Raw genomic sequence first — 26,898 nt, 5'->3', positions numbered from 1 at the left:
GACATACAAAAGCACTGACAGCAAACCCAAAACCCAGCTAAAGCCTTCTGAAAACGATTTGAGTTTTGCACATAGTGCAGAAATTAGTTGCTTAAAAAATTATAGTAGGCTTTGGGCACTTTTACTGTTATTGGCCGGACACCGTGCAAGGGTCAAAATTATTGTACAAATACAGTAATGGTCGTGCACCTGTCAATACCGCCTGCACCGCGACCGGCTTCGTGGGAACAGAGACCCAGACTAGGACAGGTCCTCCAGCCTGCCCCCGTCATCCGCCAACCGCCGAGGGGCCCCGAGGTCTGTGATTGGCCGAGCCGGGTAGGGGGCGGGCACAGCCACGACGGCGGAGGGGCGGGGGCTGCGGCGCCTGCGCAGTGCGTCCCTCAGCATGCACATGCGCACACCGGGCCTCCCGGTGGGGGCTGGACTTGTGCCTGTCACTGTCACGTGACAGCAGTAGACACAACCGCGTACAGTGCTCCCGGGGGGTTTGACTGGGCTGTACTTGTTACTGTCACGTGACGGCAGGAACGGTCTCCCCTCCTCCCCCAGCGCCGAGGCGGGGCCGTGCTCCCCCGTCACGTGACTGCGGCCAGGGCGGGCGGCGCTGGGCTTAGTCCGGCGGGGCGCGGAGGCCGGGGCTGGGTTCGGGTTGGGTCGGGCCGCGCCGCGCCGCCATGTCCATGGAGGACCCGTTCTTCGTGGTGAAGGGGTGAGCGCGGCCGGGGCTGGAGTCCCCTGCGGGGGCGGGGCGGACGCTCCTAGCTCTGGGCTGCCTGTGCGGGGGTAGCGTGAGGCGGGGCCCGGCCCGGGGACGGCTGTTGGGTGGGAGAGCCCGCAGGAGGGGCCAGGCGGCCGTGAACAGGTTGCCGGCCCTGGCGGCGGCCGGAGCAGCTCCCACCCGGCCGCGTTCCCCGAGCCGGGCTGCAGCCGGCTCCGTGGTGTCTCTAAGGGGGCTGGAGGAACAGAGCGGGCCCAGGCAGCGAGTTCCTGTCCTCCAGTGCTGCCTGGAAGGGGCTGGCCAGGAGTCGGCCTGAGCAGGGGCAGGGCTGGACAGCTTGGTGAGGTCCCTCCAGCTCTTAATTTCCTAGGATTCTAAGAACAACCTCGTTGTATTTTCTGCTTTGGTGTAGTATGAGAAGCACCAACAGAGGAGGGAGGAAAGACAATGTAACAGAGGAAATGAGAGACCTGCCCTTGACAGAAAACTGAGGGCTGGGGTACCCCAAAGCAGGACACAGCCCTTCTAACTGGCCCACATTCATCTCCTTTGTGGCCACAAGCTGAGGACACAGCTGATCAACTCTAAGCTTCTATTAGTGAAGTCCAGCCACTACCTGTCAAAGAAGTCCCCACATCTTTAAACATATCTGCATGTTATGTGCAACCCTTAAACATGGGGCAACCTTTTTACAGCTGATCATAAGACCTGAAAAGCTTGCTAACATGCCTCTTGTGTATAAATCTCACATCCCAATTTTCCATTCATTTGAAAGAATATTCCTTGGGAATAAGACAGCAGTATTTACTTATGCAGATAATCATGTTTATGGGTAGATATTTGCTATTTGCACTCTAATCCCAGAGAAAAACTGTAATGTTCAGTGCTTTCAGCAGCATGCATTCCCATGCTAACATTTGAAAGCACTTCTCTATGACACTTGGTGGAGCAGTACAGCAGTTGAGTTTATTAAGCAAACATAGCTAAATAAATATTGTAAATTACAAAAAAAAAAAGAAAAATTAAATAAGCAGACCCAAACTGAACACAGTTGGTCCATGCAGAAATTCTGTAGGGACAGTTCCTGCAATTCTTATTCATGATTAGGAAGTAGCAAAACATCGTTGTAGTGGAGAACGTGCATAGGAAGTTACGGTATGAAACGTGCCAATATTGCCAAATCCTTGTTGGTTCTGGAATGAAAGATGCTATAGAAATGCAAAATGTCTGTTTGTTATAGAGTAGTGTGGGTTCCTCCATCCACAGAAGAGTACTGAAAAAGCAATGTAACTGTCTGGGAAATGTTAAACTTCTCTTTTAATAGCAGCAGTAGGTGGAAGAGGTGGATCCTTTCCATAACTGTCACTGCCTTTCTGTTATGAAATTCTGTCACAGTTTCTATTGGGGTAGAAGACAAGACAAGATACTGATTATCTAGTAAGCAGTGTTTGGAGGGAATCCTGCCTTGAGCAAGGGGTTGGACTAGATGACCCTTGAGGTCCCTTCCAACCCAACTTATCTCTGCTTATGTGATAGTTTAAAGAGAAAATCAAGCAGGTTGAAAGGAGGATGCTTGAGAGGAGGTCATTAATACAAAGAACTTTAAATCCAAAATGGTGAAAAACACTTGCTGCCTCAGGGCTTGTCTACATGGAGAATCAGTCTGTTACAGCAGTAGTGGAATGATTCTGTTAGAGCTGTACTACAGTGTTTTTCTGTTTAGTCGAGTCATTAGTATTTTTGTTGATCATCTTGATTTCAGGGAGGTCCAAAAAGCAGTGAATACTGCTCAGGGGTTGTTCCAGAGATGGACGGAGCTCCTGCAAGACCCTTCTATAGCCACAAGAGAAGAAATTGACTGGACAACTAATGAGCTCAGGAACAACCTGCGGAGCATTGAATGGGACCTGGAAGACTTGGATGAAACTATTAATATCCTTTATATGGGCCTGTTACAGTTTAGATATGGCCTTGTGTCATTTCTACCTGAAGGATGAGGATGGCTTCTAAAGAGTAATTCCATTTCTTGGAAAATATGCATTGTATGCTATAAAATTCTTTCAGAAGCTGCTGTTTTCATAAGATATCATTGTTGGGTTTAGACCAGAATTTCTTAATCCATGGATTGTGACCCAAAAGTGGGTTGCAAGAATATGAAAGGGTTTCAAACAAAAATGGATCAACAGACTTTAAAAATGGATTATCCTTTAAAGGAGAACAACTTGGAAAATGGCAGCTTTTCCCTCGCAAGCTGGCAGAGTTCCAGCCTGCGAGGGGCTGTGTGGGCCCTGCCCTGCCCCCACACACTGGGGGCTGGGACGGCAGGACATTTGGTCAGGATTGAGGGGCACTGCGTTGGGACTGGCCATCAGTGTTTACAAATAGGTCCTAGTACAAAAAAGGTTAAGAACCACTGATTTAGACAGTGGAGTCGGTGACATGCCAGCTTTTCCTTTAAGTAACTTTTTTTTTACATCTCATCTCTCCCTCTTCGTCAGTAACATATAGTTAAAAATTAGATGCCGTGTTCTGAAAGGCTCCTTCTGTGGGATAAATGTTAACCGGAGGCAATCAGTCCTCTGTTACACTGAGCTCCAGAAAAGAGAGTTGAAAAAGGATTAAAATAAACAATTTCTTAAAGTGCTACGCTGTGCCAATTGGGCAAGCCAAAAAATTCCAGTGGGCTCTTTATATTGGTACACAAATGGCAGGATGTAAGAACTGTTAGGAAAATCATGCACCTGGTTTGCTTAACTAACCAAATCTTGGTCCTGTTAACTTTATTAATTATAGCACTTGGGTAGTACCTTTCAGGTAGCCAGGATATCTGCCTGATTGCTGACTGCTGGTTCAGTAATGTTTCCTTGACTTGTCATTAACGCATTGTTGAAGCAAATCCTCGGAAATTCAACCTTGATGCAACAGAGCTGGGTATAAGGAAAGCTTTCATCACAAGCACACGGCAGGTGGTCCGGGTAAGAGACTTGGGCTTACTATTTGGAAGGCAGCATCTACAGTAACACAGTCTCTAGCTTAGTCTAGTATCAAATAGTTGCCTGATCATTCTCTGCCTCTCTTCACCATAATCCCTGCCATAGGGATTCCTTAACTGGTCCATGATGCACTTATTTGCAGCTTGCTAAGAGGCTGGTTGCATGTTATTGTTGGCTTTCTTCACTTCCAGGTGCTTCAAGGGTCTAAATCAGGCAAAATGTGGCCCGGGGGTTGGATGTAGCCTGCCAGGCCATTCTATCTGGCCCACTGGGCCCCTAGAAAATTTAGAAAATTTATATTTATCTGCCCCTGGCTGCCTGTCATGCAGCCCTTGATGGCTTGCCAAAACTCAATAAGCAGCCCTCCACCCAAAATAATTGCTTGCCCCTGGTTTAAACTTATAATGAAGTGACTGAATACTGAAAGAAGTATAGATGAAGAACAAATGTAACTGTCTTTACTACCTTAAGGAGAGGAAACTAGATCTTGCTTTGAACATTAAGAAAAACATAACAATTGCATGGTGCATATTTGAATTGCAACCTTTTTCAGACTCAAAACCAGCTTTCATTAAACTGTCCAAAGGCACTTCTTGCTTTTTACGTGACAATATCAACTTCCTGCCCTCAGGTGTTCAATAAAGAAGTCATTAGTTTTATTTGTAACCTGGTGAAGGTGAGAGAGAAAGGGTGGTAGGGGTGGGTTGGGTGGGAAGAGAGAGTGTTATTTAGGAGTCTGAACAAAAAATAAATTGTTTCTAAATATCACCTTTTGAGCACAGAGAACTTGGAAAATTTTGATCTACAAGGTGACAGTGTCAGAAAGTTTTAAAGGGAAAGCAAGGTTGGAATAGAAATACTTTCAGTCCTAACTATAGTGTAAGTACCGTAATTTTGAGGAAAAGTTCAGGTACTTATGGCTAAATGGGTAAGAAGAATTCATGTGATGAAGGGAGATTTTAACAAGCTGAAGGTAATCAAAGTGAAGGAAACTGCTGTAGGGTTCACCAGCATGGTCATATCTTATAACTAAATGCCAAGTTACAAAATTGAACTTGAATTTTTTTTCCTCCTGGGTTCAGTATTTCAACTCAGTTTTTGCTTGTCTTAACATGGTTCTTTGTTGATAGTTAAATACTACTTTGCTTTTCTTTCTAGTTGAGAGCAGAATTCTTTTCCTATTTACAGTGCTCTGGCCTAGCTATAATCCTTAAGGTTAGCAGCCTGCTGTCTAGGGAACTAATCCTGAAACTGTGCCAGCCAAGGTAACAGACACATGCTTGTGTGGAATAGTCCTCTTACCTTATGAGAAGATCAGCACGCCTACAGTATGCTTCTCTTGTCCAGACTGCAATCTGTTGACACTAACATGAAAATAACCCAGCTCAAGGACATTTGCAAACATAAGTGGAATACATAAGTTGAGCAATGTCTTATTTTTAATGCTAATTAAGCATTTTAATGTACATGGTTACTTGTACAGCTCTAGTATTTCTAAGACTTACTGGAATTTTGGGGGTTTTTTTTAACTTCTGAAAGTAATTCTTTTGGGTGGTTCCAGTGCTTTTGAAGTAACTTTACTACCTGCCTCTGATAAGTCACGGTCTGAAACAAGAACACACCTGATTCTTCTGGTAACATCAGGTCTTTGTGCCAGTGTATAATTATATAATCTTATTTAAACCATTATATGTGCATGGTAGAATTACTCTCTCAATGTTGACTGCTCTGAATATGTAACTTCCACATTTGTTTATAATCTTATTTCATCTAAAGACCTCGGGGTGCCTTGTCAGCATTAGTTAAAGCCAGTATGCACTCCAACCCCACAGCATAGTAAATTTATTTATGCCTGTTTTGTAGTAAAGAAAAAGGAACCAACGTTGGTTTGTCAGAGGCACAATAATTATAGGCAATTGGGACTAAATTGGAGTTCCAAAAGTCGAACCCTAATATCCTGATTTTTTTTCTGTTCATTTCATTTATGGGAATTATATTGTTTTCATCACTTTCACTTGAGGCAGTGGAGATTATGGAGAGGCACAACTGGCAGTAAATAACTAATATATGCTATAACAAATTACAAGTGTTTGTATGGTTCATTAACACCTTCTCTAGCAATAATGCAACTGTGAATTGTAATGGTAATGGTACTGTCAGAGTTCTTCCTAGGCTCTTCAGAATGTGTATGTTTGTAAGCAAGTGGCTTTTTGGTTCTCCATAAAACTTGTCAAGCAGTTGTTATGTACAATTTTGCTAGCTTGCTAAAATGTTGGCTATTTTAAATTTGATATTCACATACCTTTTTCCTTAAATAAACAGGAAATGAAGGATCAGATGTCAAATTCATCCGTGCAAGCATTGGCTGAAAGAAAAAACAGGCAGGTGAGAATTAGTAGCAGGCTGTCTGCTAAAGGATTTTTCAAGATATCTGTGATAGTAGTAGTAGGATTTATCAATTATAGCAGCTACTGAATTAAGCTATGCATTAAATGAAAGTACACCTAAGTTGTTAAGGGACTTCACGTATGCTAAAGCAGAGTTAAGCTTCTGCTTGAGTAATATAATGCATAACTTATATTAATATTAACATGAGTGCTTATTTAAACATCCCACATACCATGTTATAACATGGAATCCTCTGTCCAGCAGAAGCAATTGTAGCATTTGTCTTAAAATGGTGTCATATGCAAACTGAGAAGGTGTCTGGTTTGCTGCAATTCTCTTGACATTTTAGTCAGTGGGAATACTTGTTCTGACAAGCACAGTTGCCTAGATTATCTTTAAAAGCTTAAGAAAATATTATAAGGTATTACTCCCTGTCTTTTTCAAAACTGCTTACACACATCAGTCAATTTTGCATTGCCTTCAGAGAAGAGGAAAGTATCCCTGTTTCTTAGAGGAGGGATCTGAAGCAGGAGCGGTTCCATAGTTTATCCTTCCATGCAGTGGTGGGTTCCAAGTCCCGGGCTGTCATTGCAGCATTCCTGACTCAGTGCCACATTTTGCTATGTTGATCTAGTTGGATAGATGTGGTTGTCTTATAACAAGTAGCTGGAAATGAATTAATATTAGAAGGGTGGTTATCAAGTTCTCTTTGCTTGTAAGGACATGACTTACACCAACCTCCAACTGACAGGAGAGAGAGGAGTTGCAGAGTTGACCTCTAGAGCTGCCTCTAGTGAAATGTCTGCATGCATAAATCACTTCATACAGCAGATGCACATCTGAATCTTCAGCAGATTTATTACTCGTGTCAGAATTAACTGAAATTTTGGAAGTCTGGTAAGGAGGAGGGCAGCTCTAATCCTTAAGTCTGTTACACAATAATGAAGTATCTTGTTTATGATCCTTGTGTGTCTTTATAGGCACTCCTGGGAGAAAGTACAAGCCAGAGTTGGAGGTCTGGATCAGATAAATATAGCCGTTTGGATCGAGAGCAGCAATTAGCAAACTCGCACTTCATTGAGGAGCAGCAGGCTCAACAGCAGGTACAGTACTTCCTGCAGTCTGTGGATCCCCTGGCTGACTGAATGTAAAGGAGGTGGCAGGGCTAGCAGCAATAGCCAAAAGCTAAGGTAGGAGCCACCTTCAGTGCTCTGTGAGTTGAGGCTCCACTTTTCAAGCTAGCTTGCCTAGAACCTGTCATAAACCTATGCTTTAAGTGCTTATCTACTTGATTCATTTTTTTTGTATTGGGATTTTAAAACTTGGGGTTTGAGTGTCTAACCTTGTGCTAAAGGCAGCTAAGGTATAATCTGGAAGCTATAGCACGTAAGCACAAAAATTGTTGAAATCCTTAAGCATAAAAACATTGCGAGGGGAATTCCAGATTTTCCCCTCCCATCTGAAAAAGCTAACTGACCCCTAGATCCCTAGATTCATTTGATTTTATTTTTATTTATTTATTTTGCAACATTGGCTTTTCTTTTGTATGTTTTAGTAAAGATAAAGACTTATTTCTTGTCACTAATATCCTTGCACCAACTAGTGTTGCACCTTATATTAATTCAAGATTAACCTTAGTCTCCATTTACTTTTGTCTTTATGTATGTTTTTAGCTCACTAAAAAAAGTGTTGGAGGTGAAGGGGTAAGGGGAGGGAGATTTTGAATTGTCCTCTAAAATCAGGCAGGCTTAGGCTTATTGTGATTTTTCTGCGATAGAAACATGCAGTCAGAAATCCACTGGTGAGTGTTAAAGCTTTGATCTAGACAAGTCAGTATCTCTCATAAGTCTGGCTGCTGTTTTGACCACAGAACGCTGAATTAGATGAGGATTCAGTAGAGGTCATAACTCTGATGTGCTTCACACCAGTCTTCATCAAAATGGATTAAACAGGCTGTTTGTAAGAGTTGCATGTGCCTCTCTCTCTTCTGACAATGCATTTGATACAATAGAAAATCTGAATCATCAGCTCTGCTGGGATCCATTGTGAGATGGTTTACGTGGACTGTTTGAATCTCATTTAGAGAATATCCTGGACAGCATCCAAGTGTACATGTACATACAGTGTTCTATCCAAGCATTGGCACTTAAAAGAAATTACTTTCTAGTGGTAGCAAATGTTGCATTAAAGCTTCTCCTGAAAAACCAACTTTTCTGGTTGTTGAGTAATCCCAACTACATACCTATCCTTACCTAGTGACCTAATAAAGAACAGTTGATTTGGGAGGAGGGAACTAAGGTAAATCCAGAACTTAGTGTGGCTATGGACTGAAAGTGATTAATACAGCATCTTCAGCAATAGACCTTTTTCTTTGGTGTATTTAGAATCATATGTGCTTGTTTTAAACGATGAAAGCTTTTATGGCCTTTTTTACTTACATTAGCACTGCAGAGCCAGCATAGCTGAGAGGTGTCTGGGTTCTGTTCCATGATGTACACCTCAGCATTTCTGCAGAATTCTAGTCATGCCCACTGAAAGCAATAGAGTTGCACAGGTGTCACTGAGGGTCTGCCTACAGAACTTTCCTGCTAGTGGTGCACAAAAATAGAAAGAACCTACCTTGACTGAGCCCAGCCTGAGTGTAGGCCTAAGAGGAAAAAAAGATGGATGGTATCTGCTACTACTATAGGAGACAGGGTGCTGGGCTAGATGGGTCTTTTGTCTGATCCATTACAATAGTTCTTATATTTGTTTTGTAAAGTGAGAACACTTGATAGGGACTTCTTAAGACACCATAGAAAATCCTGTCAACCTTTTGCAGTTATTTTTTAGAGCAGAGCCATGTCAGGATTGCTCTTGGAAGCGCGGGCATTCTGTCTCTAAACTCTGCTGTTTGAAGATGCCTGCTCTCCTGCCAGCTGTCTGTGCATTGGGCTCTGAAGCAGTCACACGCAGGTTTTTAATTGCTTGTTTCCATTCTTTGGCATCAGTTGATTGTGGAGCAGCAGGATGAGCAGTTGGAGCTGGTCTCTGGCAGCATTGGGGTGCTGAAGAACATGTCTCAGCGCATTGGTGGGGAGCTGGAGGAACAAGCAGTGTAAGTGCTGAGAAACAAAGCTGAAGGAGTTTTTGGAAATATGATGTTATAATCACCTGATTAGCTATGTTGTTCTTCCTTCTCAGGATTTCGCCAAGTGCACATCTGCAGGGGGTTAAGTGTCAGGTGTTTACCTCTCCAGAAGCAGAACTCCATACTTCACTCTCAGATCAGGACCTGGCTTAGACCCCATGGAGTGACACATGTGACCTCTAAACACAATTGAACCTTTCAAGGGATTGTTTTAGGAGCTGCAAACAAATAAAACATTGAATCCTTTATACATACTTTCACCCAAAAGTTACACAGTATGCAGTACCAGGATATGAGAGAGAAATCCCACATGTTCCGTTAGCTAAGCCTAACACCTCTGTCCATAGCTTAGGTAAGCCTGGCTCATTCATCATTTGAATTGGGAGAGATGACATGCTCCTTGTTCTACTCTTGCAGAAACTCAGCCTTTTGCTGAACACCGTGGGCAGCTTCTCCTACTTCACCCAAATCCCCTACCCTTTTTAGATAGTCTTTGAAAGTTTAGGCCTCCTTTGATTTCAGACTTAGTCTTGTGGAGAGTACTAGTCCAGAGGCACCCAGCAATTGTTAGCTTAATTACCTTGAGGCTGATCGTTATCTGTCAGTTTTACTTTCTCTGCTCTGTTTTTAACCCCTTTAAGTCATATTCTGTACTCTCAGGCAGTAATACACAATTGAAGAGGGACACCGTCAAACATAATTAAACAACACCTTTGATTACTTCTTTGCAGGTCAACACGCTGTGGTAACATTAATCTGTAATTATGTCACTGACCAGTAGAGAGGAAAAACTATGTATCACTGGTGAATGTGGTTTTGGAACAGACAGTCCAAATAGCAACACAACTCTTATTCATAGTCAGGGCTAAAAATAAGTCTCACCCACACAAACAGTTAAAGGATGGCTTACTGCAGTACTTTTCATCAATATATTTACATATACATTTAGATGTCTTCTTTCCCAGTCTGTGTTCTTTGCAATGATATAGTAAAGCAAAATGTCTTGTTATGTTGCACAGTCTTTCAATTGCAGTGAGACTTTTTCAAAACTGTGGCTTATGTTTAAAAGCTTCCCATCTTGGTAACATTGGAAGGGAGGGAGTGTCCTGGATTATAAAGGGTGGTGGTTTCTTTAATGCATTCAGAAAACTCCAATATGATTTTCACGTGGAACCTCTCACTGTGTTTGTGTTGTTGTACAGAACACAAATACACAGTGTTTTCATAACTTTTAGTTATATCATCAATAAGGAAAAGTGTGCAAATGAGGAAGAGCTTTGTTGGCTTGTGTTCCATTAAAAAAAAAGTAGCTGACAAAATGGCAAGCAGGATGCCAGAAATTTTTATAAGCAATAGGATTTTGCAAACAGCAAAAAGTGTGGGGTAGATGGAATGAAAGGGATTGAAGTCCTCTTTGAGCTATGAAATATGAACTTTCATTTCTACCGCGGAGAACCTTTTCAATGTTTTTGTCTATGCCTGAAGAAGGGTGTTTGAGCCTCAAAACTTGCAATTAAATAATTTTTTTTGCAAAAATCTAGCTGGTCTAATAAAAGATATCACCTGTACCACAAGTTTTGATTCCTTTTTGCCTATAGACCAATATGGCTACAACATGGATACCTGAAGTCCTCTTTTAAACTTGTCAAGGAAGTTTTAAAATATCTGCCTTTCAAGGTGTGCTTTTTTGTCTGACTGAATTTTTGTCAGTGATAAAAGGTTTTACGATCTGTGTTAGTGTTGCTACCTGGAAGAAGTGGATTAGTAATTTGTGAAATTAAAAACCCTCTCAAAAACCATTCAAAATCACATTTTCTCCTGATATGTTACTGACATGAAGCTTTTAGTTTTGGTGCCACAGTTTTGTAATAGTAAAACTGACTGAGGTTCAAATATCATTTAAGTCTAAACATGTTCTACTAATTTTGAATTATAAACTTCTTTCTTAATGTGAGTTAAAACCTGCTGCACAACTTAGAGATCATATGACCTGCCTGTATATTGACTCCACACACGAGGGAAATCACTGTAACACAATGAGTCCTCATTTACCATCAAAATAAAACTGCTGATTGAGCAGTTTTTTGCTTTGATACTATCAAGAAACCATAGAACAGGCTTCATTTTGCCAAGGTGCTTGGGTTCTATTTGTGTAGGCATTTAGCAGTTTTGTAAGCATGCTGAGAACTGCTTGAGACACCTCACTAGCTAATCTGCTTGACACAGCTTACCTTTCCTCTGTCCTCAGGATGTTGGATGACTTCTCTCATGAGTTAGAAAGCACACACTCAAGGCTTGATAATGTTATGAAGAAGCTTGCAAAAGTCTCTCACATGACCAGCGGTAGGTACTGGAAATAAGCTTTGTTTTTGTGGCTTTTTTTTTTTTTAAACAGGAAATTCAAGTTAAATTGATCTTGGGTCTGAAATGTGTTTGCTTTCTCACTTGGACCAATGGTTAGCATTCTATTGCATGTTTGATGCAGAACATGGAAGAAGCAGGTCTTCGACTGGGTAAATAGTTAAAGGAAAGCAGTGTTATATGATTTGAGCCTAAAACCTGGCAAGATGTAGTTCATGCTAGGTCTATGTCTCTTTAGTATGTTACGTGGTGTTTGGGACTGTCTGCATGATAAAAAAATCTGCCTTATGAAGACTGCAGCAAGCTTCTCTTCCATTATCCCACTCTACAGTTTTAATACATGTTTGCTAAGGATATAGCTAAAGTTATGTAATTTGTATTAAACAGTTGCAATTCAGTGTAAACAAGTGACTTGTTCTAAACCCACAGTAAAGCCGGCCAAAACATGTTCCCTGTCTGTGGCTTCGTTTTGAGCTTCCATTGTGGACAAAACCAAAAATCAAGCATGGCCCTTATTCAAACCTTCAACATTTGTGAACTCAAACTTAGCATTTGCCTTAGCCTTGGATGCTTCAGGCATTCACTCAGTTGGTGAGATTATCACCCTGAATGATATGAACTGAGTGGCTTTAAAAAGCAGGAGCAGCTGAAAAAAGAAACCAAGTCAATATCAGGCATGTCTCTTGCCTTTGCCACAGTTAGCAGAATAAAATAACCTAAAGTAGCAGCTTAGTTCAACTCATAGTTTTACACTTAGCATTAGAACACCCTGATAAATCAGCTCTTCCCATCAACTAAGTGATGAAAGACGGTGCTGTCTGGTGAAGAGGTGTAGCTCATGTGAAAAGCTATTATAAGGCTCTCTATTGAATTTGGTAGGTCTCAGACCTGACAGGATGCCAAGAGTGGCAACAACAGGAAGTATGGTTATATGGGCTGTCTTATGACTTTCAGGAAGTCTCAGTCATCAGTTCCCATTAATAAGCTGTGTTCTTTAATTGCCTTCCAATATGTATTATCTTGCCTTTCTTGGGTTGCTTTGGTATGTCTTTAAAAGTAGTGGGTATATTACCTGGGTCAAAAAGGAGAAAAGTACTACTGGCATGCCAGATTCAGATGCTAACTTATTTAACAAGATGCTGCTTTGGGGAAGACTCTAGCAAAAGATCAGTACTTCCTGATCTTTCAAACAGGTATTATGGTATTTTACAGGTCACTGTCTGTTGATGGCATTAAGCAGCACAGATTCGTAGGGTGAAAAGGCCCTCTACAAATCGCGTCCAAAACCAAATGGTTAGATTAATTCAGCATTTGGTCCTGTTGGTGACCACTATACGCAGCTGGCAAATGACATAGGACTTTGGCAGTATAGACACTTGGCAAACATGGAACTGGGCTCACTTGTCCCTGCAAAGAGCATTGTAATTTTTTTCAATTGCTATGAAAGATTTGAGGCAAATTCAGAAAAGATGGCTTGTGTGTGATGTAGCTTTCCACTGGATCACAAGGGCTCTAGTTCTAGCAAGTTTGAGATCTTTCTCCAGGAGTGTAGCTTTGCTTTCTAAAACAACAGTGGAAACTATAAAACGCAGTGTAAGCAGGATTAGATGAGCAGCGAAAAATGACCCTTTTCACCCACAGCTTCCAACACTGTAAGTATTGGTGGAATTGTACCAATAATAGGATCTTAGTCATTGCAGAAGTGGTAAGGGTGGACTCACCAACAGTAAAAGTTTTGCCTTCAGCCTTTTAAAAACACACCACATAATAAAACCATTGCCTTGTATTCTAAGGTGGGCTTCAAGCCACCCATGTCTCCTTTACCTACATATTCTGTTTATTTAAGGGCTTCTATACATAGTAGTGACTTTAGTAGCTGCAATTGTTTTAAAATAGGTAGCTCAGGAACTGATAGCTGTTCAGCTGTGGTGACATTAAGCTCAGTGTGGGTTAACCTACGTGGGCTGAGAAATTAAATAAACTATCCAATTTAACATTAAGCTGCTATGGCAGGACTGCTTCCAGTACCTAAACTAGCTTGGGCATCCCTACACTGGTTACTTTTGTGACTAGTATGGACATACCCCAAGACTCTGTCCCATTTTCCTCTAATAACTGGGAAAGTCATAGCTCTTGTTTAATCTTCATACATAGTGATCATTCAGGGTTTCCCATATCTTGCCTAAACTCTCTGACAAAGAGGAAAGTTAGAAATGAGTATTGCTGATCGTTAGGGGAATGGTCTCTTTTCTTCCTTAAACAGGATTGAGAGGCTCTTGAGATCTTACAGAAGCAGTGTAGGTTTTACTTTCCTGCTGGCTAACACATCTCTAAAAGTTTGTTACTCCCTTGCTTTGGCAGTAGGACCTCTTCTAAAAGCTTCCTAAAGCAGTACAGGGCACAGCATAGGTGACACAAAGTGCTTAGCAGGTAGGAGATTTCTGACAGCTGTCTTGTGTAACACGTTGGTGATGCCTTCATTATGGGTCATACCAACATTTCTGAGGAAAAAAATCCAGTTCTTGGGTTTCTCCCAAGGAGTGTGTAGCTGAATTACGGCTAATGCATTTTTGAAATCTTTCATCAGACCTCAGGTCCTTTTTTATTCTTATGGCTTTCTTCTAGCTTGAAATGGGATCCTAGCAATGCAGTGGGAAAACAACCTTTTTTTCTGCTGCCTCATAAAAGGAGAAAACTAATGCATTTCCTCTTTTCTTCTTCCAGATCGACGGCAGTGGTGTGCTATTATCGTTCTCTTTGTTATCTTACTGGTGGTGCTTATCCTGTTTTTTGTGCTGTGATGGACTGACCTCTCTTGAACACTTTTTCCCCTCTTAAAAAAATGGGGAAATGAGACTCAGTTTCTGTTTCCGTCCACCCACAGAGATTCCTGTCATGAGAACTTGCATCCGGATGCTACTGTTGTGTTCCGTGGACTAACACCTGTGGCCTGACTCTTGCAAGCCCCTTCATTGTCTCATTTTAAGCCTTCTTGACTTGCCTGAGGGGGAAGATGGAGGCCTAAAATTCTTCTGCACCTGAGAGATGCTGCTCTTTGGATAATAGGATCCCCATCCTGGATGCAGGGGACTAGCTTTGGACTTTAGAATAAGGCGGTTTGGAAGGAGTTTACTGCTTAGTACTTCTCTCTGTTGCAGGTGTGAAGTTTGGAAGCCATCCTAAAGTACTACATGCTCCTCCATCCCCTTATCAAATGCCATTCTTGTCAGGTTCAGAAATAGAACAATGGTTCCTTAAGAAGTTGTTTCATTGGTTATGGAACCCATCACCAGCTAACTGTGAAGCACTTCTAAGCTAAGCAGTTGGTCAGTAAGAAGGAAGGCAGGCCTAGGAGTACCAGTGTCAGTAAATGCATTCATTCTTGTTCTGACTATCTTCACACTGACACAGGGCCATAAAAAAATGTGCAGAGGTAGACTGCCTTCCCAGTGGTTCATACATACTTTGCTTCTGAAAATACTGTATTGGGAGCAGGAGGCTTTTGAGCATTAAGGGGTTACTGTAAGGGGAGCAGTGTCTTATCATTGCTGAAATGAAATCCAGTGCAAATCAGTCTATAATTAGCAAGTGGGGGACCAGTGCAGGCAAGGGCTACTGGCGCTGTACATTAGAGTGGTCTTCTATCAGTAAGATAAATGTGACTTCACACAGTGAAATCCATTGAACTCTAATATGCTAGGATGAATCTTGAGCAAAACATAAGCTTGCAAGACATCTCAGCAGTCTTATACATGACATGTATGTGAACTCTACAAACATTGTATTGCTGTACTTGAGGCAGCTGCGGTTAAACTCCAGAGCTTTAATTTTCTGTTTTCATGCACTGCAAGCTAAAAGTTGGTAAATACACTCTAGTCTGCAACTGAACTTTTTTAAAAGCTTTTTTTTTTTTCCCTTTTCTTCTTTTAAGTTTTCTTGGTTATACAAGCCTCGAAAAACTCTTTGCCTGATGCTATTTTTGCCCTTGTATACCTGAGTAACTGCTTCCTTTAAAAGCTGCTTTCCTTTCGGCAAGAGATTCTCTTTTTCTTTTTTTTTTTTTTAACTCGTGGTGTTTGAGAAATAAACTTTAAAGATTTTAAAAATTATTAGGGCCATATTCTCTCCTTAAATGTGTGTCACTCCCCCTACGTCAATTGTGTATATGTATCAGAGTAGATTATGGCCTGAATGTATGTTAACACGTACGTAAATAGAATGTCTTAAAACATTTATTGACTCAGTATATTTTGAGAGTTGTTGACATAAACCAAACACCAAGAAACTCAAAAGTCAAGTCAGACTTTTGTTCAATATTCCCAGTCCCTTGTTAGCTTTGAATTGCTTACCAGTTTAGTCCTGTTTCATATAATTTTCTCACTTTATACTCAGTGAGTCACTTATTTAAAAATACGGGTGAATAGTAATACCAGAATTTTATCTAGAATTATTTGACCTGGCCTTTTTGGACAGAAAACCATATAGCACTTTTGGGCTATAAAACTGATGAAAGAAAAATAAGGGGTGGGGAGTGGGGATTAAGTTCCTTCTACCTTCTCAGACCTAAATATCTCTAGAAATGATTAACACTATTGTTTGTTTGGTTCTTTTTTCTTTTTAAACTGGGTGTGTGAATTAGTGCCTATACACAATAGACTGGCAACAATTTCATGGTGCTTCCAAAAAAACAGTGACTTTTTCCCTAGAATCTTAACTCAAATTTCAGTATCAATGAGCCCCCCAGATTAAAATCTGTTTTTGCGTTTAACAAGTTAAACATTCTTCACTGCAGTATTGTGCCTCATAGTAGCTCACCTATTTAAAGAAAACTGAGTTTGTACACAAACCACTTAAATTATAAAGAGCATGGAAAGTAGGGCTGGACTGTTGACTTCTGAATGGTCAAACTGGGAAGCAGCAGTGCCTAACTGTACCTTAACTTGATGATTACAGTCTGCTACACATAAGGGTAAAAATGCATAGGCTTAATGGGGCAGTTATTTATCCCTGCCTCTATTTTAAGGTTCTTTGCGACATGGTTCTTTGTCACTTGCAAGATCACCCTTTTACCGGCTTCCCTCGGTTTAGTTTTTCGTGATTAAATTACATTGCATTATAATATTTTACTGTACCTCTTGGAAGTTAGATCAGACTCAGTTATATAATCGTGCTTGTGTTTAACACCTCTGGAAAGGGCAAATGTTCAGTCATGGACAGCCAGGAAGCTTACTGTGGAACTCCTATTAATCATAATTGGGACTAAATCTGTGGACCTGGCAACTGTATCCTTCAACACACTGCATTTCAGTGTTGCTGTGACAAAAGAGATCTTGGTTCAAGTGCTCACTGCTGCTGTGAAAATATATTAACCTGTTATTTTTGTATTATATTTGGAACTGTCCTGTGAATTGACTTGACTTAACTTTAGACACTGAAGTCATAAACCTTATTTCTAGACTAAGAACCAGAGGAGCCATTTGAATTCAGTAGGGAGAGGAAGACTCGGCATATGTTTCACTGCCTGGTGCTGTATTTTCAAGGCTGGTTTGGTACAAGGTGGTTGTATGAGAATGTGGAAATAGGTCTTAACTAGGAGTTGCACACCTCAGTTGCTTACAGTGTTTTAAAAGTGTCCTTTTCCATGTTCTCCAAGAATGATTTTTAATGAGTCTTGAAAAACTGCTTTTAGACTAAAGGAAATTAAGCAACAAATAACCAGAAGCCAAGCCAATAAAAGCTCGTGTGCTGGAGCATATCTTTATTACTGCTTGTTACTACATTGAGTGTCTCCCATCCTTTTCTCCTGGTAAATGTTTTATTGTGTTGCTCCTTCATTTAATATCTAGTAATGGATTGTGGTGGTGTAATGAATAATGCAAGAGGAAATACTTAAATGGCTAAGCTTTGGGGCTTCTTTTTTTAACCTTGCTAGAAATACAAAATGAGGATAAAAAATAAATTTTAGGTGATTGTTCAGGCCTAGCAATCTGCTTCTCAAAATTGAAGAACATAGTTCCAGCTTGAATGAACCTGCTCCAAAAGTACCATTCATAAAATTCCACTGAGATCCCAGGACACTTGGGTTCAAATGAATGATGTGGGGACTTAATCTTGGTTTGTCAGTTCTGGACAGTTTGAAGTCATTGAGCCTCCTGCTGAGCTGTACTAGAAATGGTGGGCAGTTAGACTGCTTGATGCCATAGAAGAACAAGTTGGGGGAGCTGCAGGAGCTTTTCAACTCCTCCTTACTGTTGATCGCCAAAGAGTCTTGCTTAACTTGCAGTCAAGTGGCTGGTGGTGTGCTGTTTTCACACTGTAGAAGTTGTCATTCTGTCTCAGTTCCAAAGACCTACTGAACTCCCATGAGTCTGTTCTAGCAGCATTTACACTGGAAGAGACACTGCGCTGTAGTAGTCCCCAACCTTCTGTTTGTCCTAGCTTTCAGTCTGGGACAATGACATTTGTTTTATGTTATCCTCTACAGGTAGAGCAGAGAGCTTGTTGGAGTTGCATTAGTTCTGGCTTCAGCTGGGGTACATCAATTGAAGGCTCGTGGCCATCCATATCTGCCAAGTATCACTGTAGCATGTCCTGAGTGCTGGGAAGTGAGATGTAGTTAGTCATTGCTGTAAACAAAAATGGGCTTCTCTTCCACTTTCCTCAGGTTAGTCGCAGGCTGTCAAAAAACAGTTTTTAGTGTCCTACTCTGCTTATAGACCGATTTGTTCTACTCTCAAAGACAAAGGCAAACTTTGCTTCCTATGACCTGATGAGCATGTCCCTTGCCCTCCCCCTCCCCAGTTCATCCCTTTTCCTTCAGATAGTCCTTTGAAAGGTAGTACTAGCTGCCCACTTGAACATACCATTAAATGCAAGCACATGCCTTCAGTGCTGAATGCAACCCGTGCTGTATCTGTGTTTGGGTGGTGCCTGTCACAGGATTTGAAATGGGCCTAGGAGTTTGAGTGTTGCTGAAGTTTTCTGAAACTTTGCATCACTTCTACCACCTTTGCTTTCATGACTGTAGCTTGCCTTTTTGTAGTCTCATCCCAAAGAAGCTTCTGGCCTGTCATTCCAGAGAAAGATAACTTCATAAAAGCACCCCCAGTGCTCAAAGAACCATCATCCTGTTTGAGTATTCAGCTATGTTAGAATCTTCTGTTAGCATCTAAACTTTAAAAGAGGGCAGTATACAGCTCCATTGATAAAAGCTTGGCAGGACATGCTTTTTTGGGAATTGCTTCCTCTAGGCACTGGTTTACTATGGACCCATTTACTATTTGGAAGGAGACAAATGTAGTGTGGCTTCTTGCTCCTGGATAGCAGAGCACCACACAGCATGAAAAGAGCTCTTCTCATCCTTTGAGAAGTAGATCTTCCCTTGTTGATATTGAAAGCACCTCCCACAAGGTTAAACCTTGCTTTAGCCTTTAGGATGGGAGGAGGAACAGATCTTAACTTGCCTGCAGCAGCAGTTCTGTTTTTGTGCATGTTTCATCAGCTTCAAGAAGGAGCAAGGAAGTCTGGGCTTGATTTTTTTTTTTTTTTTTAAATGTAAAAACAAAACAGCTTGGAGAGGGGAGAGGCTCTGTATTCCAGAGGTGCAATACAAGAAACATCAGGCGAGTTGTGAGGGAGATAAACTTCAATCCTAGAAAGAAGTCTAGCTATTTGTCAGTTTGAAGCAGACTTCTGCTGAAGCTATACTGTTCTCAGGGGTGACAGAGGACAGGATAACGAGCAATGGCCTCAAGCTGCAGCAAGGGAGGTTTAGGTTGGATAGGAAAAGCTCTCATGAGGAGGGTGGTGAAGCACTGGGATCGGTTACCTAGAGAAGTGGTGGAATCTCCATCCTTGGAAGCTTGTAAGGTCCAGCCCAACAAAGCCCTGGGAGAAATGCTGTAGTTGGGGATGGTCCCGTTTTGAGCAGGGGTTTGGTTGTACTAGACTTCCCGAGATCCCTTCCAACCTTAATTTTCTATGATTCTCCCACAACACAGCTAGTTCTTGTACCAAATTTAGGAATATGGAAGACACAGATCCAGCTCCTAAATCTTTGTGCGAGTTAAGCTGAGAGAGACTTCTACAATAAGACCACAACTGTCAAGGCTAGTGCATTTAAATACAGTGGTGGTTGCAGAGTCCTAATGTCAGACTCATCATTAAATAACTTCATAAAATTGAGAATACTGAAGTTTGCCATCATCCAGAGTGTTCTAATAAGAGATTACAATCAGTTTTCTCTTTGCCTTCCAACAAACTCCTTATCCCAGTGATAGCCGAGGAACCAGCTAAATCCTAATGCATATGACAGATATGACTGTGCTAACCAGCTCTGTGTGCATGGTTTCAAACTGCATTTTTGGGAGAGGAGTCACAAAGCCATGGGGACAACTGCTCTGTTTGTTCTACACCATGGAAGAGCTTGTGAATTTATTTTCAGAGAAAGAAGTCGTTACCCCAAACAGTATCAAGGCACTCTCCCTACAACAGGCTAGAATGGCAAAGATCTAGAAAACTTGTTGCCTAACTTCCCCTCCCTGCCTCAGCTACAGTTGTTGCAGTGCAATGCACAACAGGGAGCTGCCCCCTCTGTTGCCATGTATTTTGACACAGCTGTCCTCCCCCTCAAAACACTGCTCCATTGTTCAAATGTAGCAGGGACGTTTTCTGCTAATGCTGCCACAGAGCAGCAGCTGCTTGTTCCGTTTGGGTGCCCTGGCTCCTCTCCATGCTGACAGCTCAGAAGGGCAGTGTGCAGAGCCCTCACCTGGCCAGATGTATCTTGGGGTTTTGTAGAAGTCTGAATTTGAAAAACACAGAAGTCACTTTCCTTTAATGTTGCGTTAAGTGTCCTTGGTAAGGGAACAAGGCTGCAATAACAGACTGCCAAGCCTTGATTTTCTTTTCAAGGTGACAGAGAAGGCATCTGGCCACCCAGTTCTAATGGAACAGGCTCATGTTGGTTGGGTGACATTTGCTTTACCCTGCTCCTAAAGTTGTTCTCTCCGTAGGCCTGGAAGGGGCTGAGGTGTGGGCACTGAGCATGCTTCTCAGCTCCATGTTAAATGGAAAGTGAATGAGGTTCCATGGTTCTTTATGGTGCAGATGAGTTTTGGCCTGCTGTCAGAGGAATGAATGATCTGCTTGCTGCCTGGGGAGTGGCCCAGGCAGGAGTGAAACATTGCTGTGGAATTCTTGCTGCGGGGTAAGGAGGATCTCTGCCTAGGTGCTGTGCTGACTTGCTAGCAATGGGTTTCCAGCACCATGCCAGTGCTCAGTAGCCATCCACGGGACATGGAACACAAGCTAGTAGGTATGCAAGAAGTCAGTTTTATTCCAAAGTGAAGTTGTAAACTACTCTAGGGATTAACACGGAACTGACATTGTCACAGTCCTTTAAATAGGTAACAAATTCAGGTGGATAAAAAGCACTTTCCCTTCTACTGTTTTAAGAAGCAGGAATCATTAAGGAATGGCTAGGTCTAGACACATGGGGACAGCTGTGCAATAGAAGGCAAAACATTCTGGACAGCTTACTGCTGACTCTGTGGGTGATGTGTTACACTGTGCAGCGGTGCACATGTTCTTCTAGCACTTGTGACCAACGTGCTGCGGTGTTGTAACAGCTGTTCTATGCCAGCTCTCAGTCCTGCCTGCCCTCCCTGAATTATCAACTGGGGATTGACAGCAGGTCTATTCCTGTGGAAAACCGCATGGTGATCCATGGCAACTGTTCCCATGAAACAAAATGCAATAAGCCACAGCTTGGTAGTAGCTTTTGGAGATGAAAGACAATGGGCAATATTACAGAGCCTGTGAAAAACACTTCATTTGAAAGGGAAAGTGAGCTGCAGTGGCTATCTAAGTAAATGGGTTAATCTGAAATGTATCAACAAGCATTTCCTACTTCTGCTGTTGGAATCATGTTACAATTATGTAAAAGATTTTTTCATCTTTCCACAGTATTAAAGCAAACTGAAGACTCACTGAACACTTGCCTCTTTCTTTTTCCTGTTTGGCTGAAGAGTTGGACAGCTTAACTGTCGCAGAAAATGTGTCCAGAAGGAAAATAAGGGGCAAGCAGAAGACGCTTCATTGCCAATTACTTAGGTCAATTTAGTTTCACTTACAGACACTTAAGGAAGATGAGATAATTTAGTCTTCAGCCTCATTGGTTTGGGAAGGGATGGCAGGCTTCATAAGCCTTTGACTCATTGAGAGGGGAAAACATATCACCAGCCAGGACCAGTGAAGAGATTCACATTAAAAAAGGATGGTCTTCCTATGCTTCCCTGGTTTCAACTGCAGGTCTCAGTGAATCTGTTTTCAAATGTCTTAAGCTTTTGCAGGCTGTTTTACTGGTCATGAGAACACCTCTCTCTGGCAGCTAGCCAGCTCAAAAAAGCATTAAGACAAAGCTGAGCCAGCCAGCAAGGTACTGTTAGATGCATGATCACGTACCTCAGCCATGATTAGAGCATGTAGGGCTGCAATCATATTAGTGAATGACCTTGAATTAAACAGCAGGAGCCAAAGGGCAGAGGTCACTGTTTGTGCTTATGAGAAAAAAACAGATCACAGGAACAAAAGGTTTGCCACTAACCTACACATAACAAATGCCTTAATACTGCTATGTCCCTCTTCGCCCTCCCTTGACCAAGGGGTGGGAGTCCCCTCCAGCTGTGGTTAAGCCTGTCTTTCAGACTCCCAGAGCACTGCTCTGCTCTGCCACCATCACCGTTACCAGTGACAGTTGGGAACCAGAGTAGCCAGCAAAATGACATCCTCTTGGCTTCATTTCACACATGCTGAGGATCATAGAATCATAGAAAATTAGGGTTGATGGGATATCAGAAGGTCATTTAGTTCAACCCACTGCTCAGAGCAGGACCATCCTCAGCTAAAGCCTTGGGTAGGATGATTTGTCTAGCCAGGTCTTAAAAACCTCCAAGGATGGAGAATTCCACCACCTCTCTCGGTAATCCATTCCAGTGTTTTACTGTCCTCCTTGTGAGAAAGGTCATCAGCTTGAGTCCATTGCTCCTTGTTCTGTCATCTGTCACCACTAACATGGACTTGTATATGTCCTGCTTTTCTAAATAGTCCCTAACCCGTTCTTTCACCACAATTTGCTGCTCACCTTCTCCCCAAACTGTGCTGCCCAGTGCAGTAGCTTGGGAGCTGACCTTGCCTATGAAGGCTGAGGTGAAAAAGGCATTGAGTACTTTAGCCTTTTCTGCATCCTCTGTCACTAGTTGCCTCCTCCATTCAGTAAGGGATCCACACTTTCCCTTATCTTCCTCTTGTTACTGACATACTTGTAGAAACCCTTCTTGTTACCTTTCACAATCCTTGTTAGCTATAACTCCAATTGCACTTTGGCCTTTCTGACTTCTTCCCTGCATGCCGGAGCAATGCTTTTATACTCCTCCCTAGCTGTTTGTCCAAGTTTTCACTTATAAACTGCCTTTTTGAGATTTAGCTTACTGAAGAGTTCTCTGCTAAGCCAAGCTGGTCTTCACCCACACAGGTACTCCTCACTTAACGTCATCCCAGTTAACGTTGTTTCGTTATTACGTCATTACAACACTCGTTTTAAGTTCCGCAATGTTCAGTTATAACATTGTTTGGCCCCCGCCTGCTAGCAGGTAACTTGTATGATATAATTGGATATGCTTAACGTTGTTTTGCTTAAAGTTGCATTTTTCAAGAACGTAACTACGATGTTAAGCAAGGAATAGCCGTACTTGCTAGTCTTCCTGGATGGCATGTCTTTTGATTGAGTACCTCTCAGGTCCAGCATCTCTCATGAGTAAACACAGAGGCCTGCACTGCATCTTTCTCAAGTCCAGTCCTAGGGTACTGTTTCCCAATTCCTGCCTGGGGGAGTAGCTATTCCCACTGGGTTCCACTGGGGCTTGAATACAGTGGCCCTATCACGGCACATGCCACCAGATGAGGCAACATTGATTGGTCAAACTTGAAATGCAGGAGATAATGGCCAGTGCAGAACTTGGTGAACACCAAGAGGTGGTTGGGAAAAGTGCTGCTGTTGTGCCTGGAGACTGGAATCCTGCATTTACACAGCAGAAGCAGCATTGGCAGAGGCCTGCAGACTCCAGAATGCCACACAAGCTGTTGGAACAATACAGAGATGCTTTCTAACTCTGCCTACTGATGATGAGCTTTTACTCCCATTTGGAGTCATGAATCAGGGCTTGAAAGAATGGTTCAGTCTCCATGCCCAAAAGCCCTTGGTTTGTCCTGGGAATTCCTCCAAGGGAGCTTGTCTCTTACAGAATCATAGCGTTGGAACAGACTTACCTCCCTACCGAAATGTAGGATGTGCTATCCCCAAACAATCCTAGACAGTGCCTATCTAGTCTCCCTTGGAAGCCTCCAGAGAATGAGATTCCACAGCTTCCCTAGGCAGAGCTGTCCTACTATTTTACAGTTAGGAAGTTATTCCTAAAACTTAATCTGTATCTGCTTTGCTTAAACCCATAGCTTCATGTCCTGCCCTCTCTGGTAAAGGAGAACAACTGCTGTCTTTTGATTATCTTTATATATTTAACAACTGCAACTTAATCTCCTTTCTCCAAGCTAAATATACAGAGTTCTCTCAATCTTTCCTCATAGTTTGCTCTCCAACCCCTTTATCATCACTGTCGCTCACCTCTGGATCCCTTCCATTTTCTCCTCAGCTTTTTTAAAATGTGGAATTTTATATGCAGAATTGCACACAATTTCAGCCGAGACCTAACTAGCACCAGGCAGAGCAGTACCATCACCTCTCATGTCTTGCATACAATATTTCTATTGAAGTAGCCTAAAATATTTATTTTAACAACTGCTTACTTGTACCATAACCCTCAGCAGTATTTCTCAGTAGTGGTACTACATGGGCTTATCCCTCCTCCTCAAATCCTATCCCCCATATTTGAGTTCTCTTCCATGTTTATAGCACCTTACATATATCTTTTCTGAATGTCATGCTGTGGTCTACAGCTTAGTTCTCTGATATATCAAGACCCTTTCAAATTCTAATCCTGTTTTCCAAAGTGTTTACAATCCTTGCCAGTTTTGTGCAATTTGCAGACTTGATCAGGAAGCCCTTTCTAACTGCATCCAAGTCTCTGATGCACTCTATACTTATGATCTCCAGCCCTGGACACCAAGCTACTAGCAACAGCAGTGAGGCCTTCCATTCACTTTACAGAGATCACAACAGTAACGGTGGATGGTATTACCATCTGTTGTACCAAGCTAGCCTATATTTCATAGATTTCATAAACATTAGGGCTGGAAGGGACCTTGCAAGATCATCGGGTCCAGCCCCCTGCCCAAGGGGCAGGAAGTCAGCTGGGGTCAAATGATCCCAGCAAGATAGGCATCCAAGTGTTTTTTGAAAGCATGGTACTTGCCCCTCTTCTGGGGGGAATCTATTCCAGGCTCTGGGGAAACAGTAAAGTTTCTTCTTATGTCCAGTCTAAAAAGGTCTTCCCGGAGTTTGTGACCGTTTGACCTTGTCTTCCCTTGGGGGTACCCTGGTGAACAGACGTTTTCCCAGCTCCTGATGCACACCCCATGTATACATATACGTACATACACACTCGCACACACACATTTGAACCAAGGGAGAACTGCTGATTCCTATAACGAATCCTGTGGGTCATCCAGTATCTCTGTGAAAGCAGAAGTTCAGCTTTAAGAAACGTAATGCTTCCCTCACAGCCATTTGGATGCAGGGGTCGTCCCTTCAGAGCTTGATAGCCACTGTTGTTTCAAGTGGTCTGGTTCATGGTTAGGCAAAAGTTGTACCTTTACCTCCAATAAGTTGATGTTGTCTCTAGCTATTGGTATAGTATACACTTTGCATTGCAGAAAACAGGCCTACTGGTGCACCCGATCATGCTTTCAACAGCATTGCCATCCAGCTGACCAATGCTTTGTTAAGCAAAGTCTGAAATTTAAATGGGAGAACACGAGTTATTCCACTGCCATTTGGATCAAGTTGAACTTCTGTAAAATTGGAACAAGATCCTTGCCAAGTGGGTCGCTGCCAAAATGGCCATCTGTGAACAGGTTCTACTACCCCAGGGGGGAAGGGAGTTGAGGGCTAAAATCTACTTGCCACCCACTGTCCCTGATAGACAGGAGGGGAACATAATGCCAGGACTTCCAGGGCAAGGGGGAGTTGCCAGCAGCCTCTGCCAAAGAGCCTGCTTTTTCAAGAGCTCCAGGCAATTTGTCCCTCAGGGACAGAGCAAAGCTGGAGGGAGAGACAAAGGCAGAAAGGGGACTATACTGTCACAACTTTCCCCACCCCTGAGAAGCCAATTGGACAGGTTTCAACCACCAACGAGAGAGGAAAGTGTATTAAACTCTCAACATCTGTCCCAGTCTTGCCTGGAAGTTCCAGAATGAAGCATTTCCCCCCGGGACATGGACACGTGCATTACTGTTACCTGAGAAATGCTACTTCTTGGGGGGTTCCCCATCGAGAAGAGATGTAAAACACTCAGGTGACAAGATGAGGCCAAATGTGGATCTTTCCATTCTTCCCTCATCCAGAACAACGAGCACGCTGAGCGCAGAGATTCCAAAGTCTTGTGGGTAAAGGTTGCATGTTCTATGCAGAGATGTTTCTGTTCTACCCTCTGGACCCATCCACGGCCCTTGTGACAGCAGAAAATGGGACCTGACATAGCAAGGGGATGTGGCCCAGGATTTGGTCCTACAATGGCAAGGCAGCATATTATGCCAGATATCTGGTGGGTTGCTGCAGAGGAGATGGGGATGGCATATGTGTCCACAAAGCCATGGGCATGGACATGGCACCCACCCAGAACATACCTTGTTCTAGAAGTGTTCTGCAACCAACAGCACTGTAAGGGAAGGAAATGGAGCCAGCTTGTTGCACATGAGCCTCTTTTCAACCTGGTGGTCACAAAGCCAGACCCACCTCATTATATTTTTTCCAGTCTATCAATTAGTACATTGTGATGCATTTTCTTGCCAAATCATCCATCACACCACAAGGAACTGTGCCTCCTTTTCTATCCATCTGTTATAGGAAGTCCAATGAAAGACATTTTAGTGAAAGAAACAGAGGGAGATGCATGCTTGTTCTGACATGGGGCTAGGGCAACCATGTTATTTAGGAGCAGAGGAGCTAGGGCAGAACTATACAGGTCAGGTACAAGTAGTGCACCATAGGGTCACAGTACAATTATATCCTGCCTGAAGGCAAACGAGGTATGTGCGTCTTTCTCACTTCATCATAGGGCTCCTTGACAGTG

The 26,898-nt window shown here is 42.5% G+C and overlaps 1 protein-coding gene across 2 annotated transcripts; it reads left to right on the top strand.

Annotated features, from left to right (window-relative positions):
• The first annotated feature begins 603 nt into the window (after positions 1 to 603).
• Positions 604 to 26,898, top strand: STX6 (syntaxin 6). 2 transcript variants are annotated; one of them, XM_019530947.1, is made up of 8 exons: positions 604 to 712; positions 2,484 to 2,653; positions 3,602 to 3,696; positions 6,037 to 6,099; positions 7,083 to 7,205; positions 9,093 to 9,199; positions 11,481 to 11,575; positions 25,481 to 26,898. In XM_019530947.1, exons 1-8 carry the CDS (start codon positions 678 to 680, stop codon positions 25,561 to 25,563), a joined length of 771 nt encoding a protein of 256 aa, XP_019386492.1. In that variant the 5' UTR covers positions 604 to 677; the 3' UTR covers positions 25,564 to 26,898. The 2 variants fall into 2 exon arrangements, with proteins under 2 accessions (XP_019386492.1, XP_019386493.1); XM_019530948.1 differs by lacking the exon at positions 25,481 to 26,898 and adding an exon at positions 14,318 to 17,367 and having other exon boundaries at positions 606 to 712.

This window comes from Crocodylus porosus, unplaced genomic scaffold (genome assembly GCF_001723895.1).
Source record: "Crocodylus porosus isolate Cpor-Errol unplaced genomic scaffold, CroPor_comp1, whole genome shotgun sequence".
Taxonomy (NCBI): domain Eukaryota; kingdom Metazoa; phylum Chordata; order Crocodylia; family Crocodylidae; genus Crocodylus; species Crocodylus porosus.
Note: the sequence above shows the minus strand (reverse complement) of the source record. Positions and strands in the feature narration are given on the sequence as shown.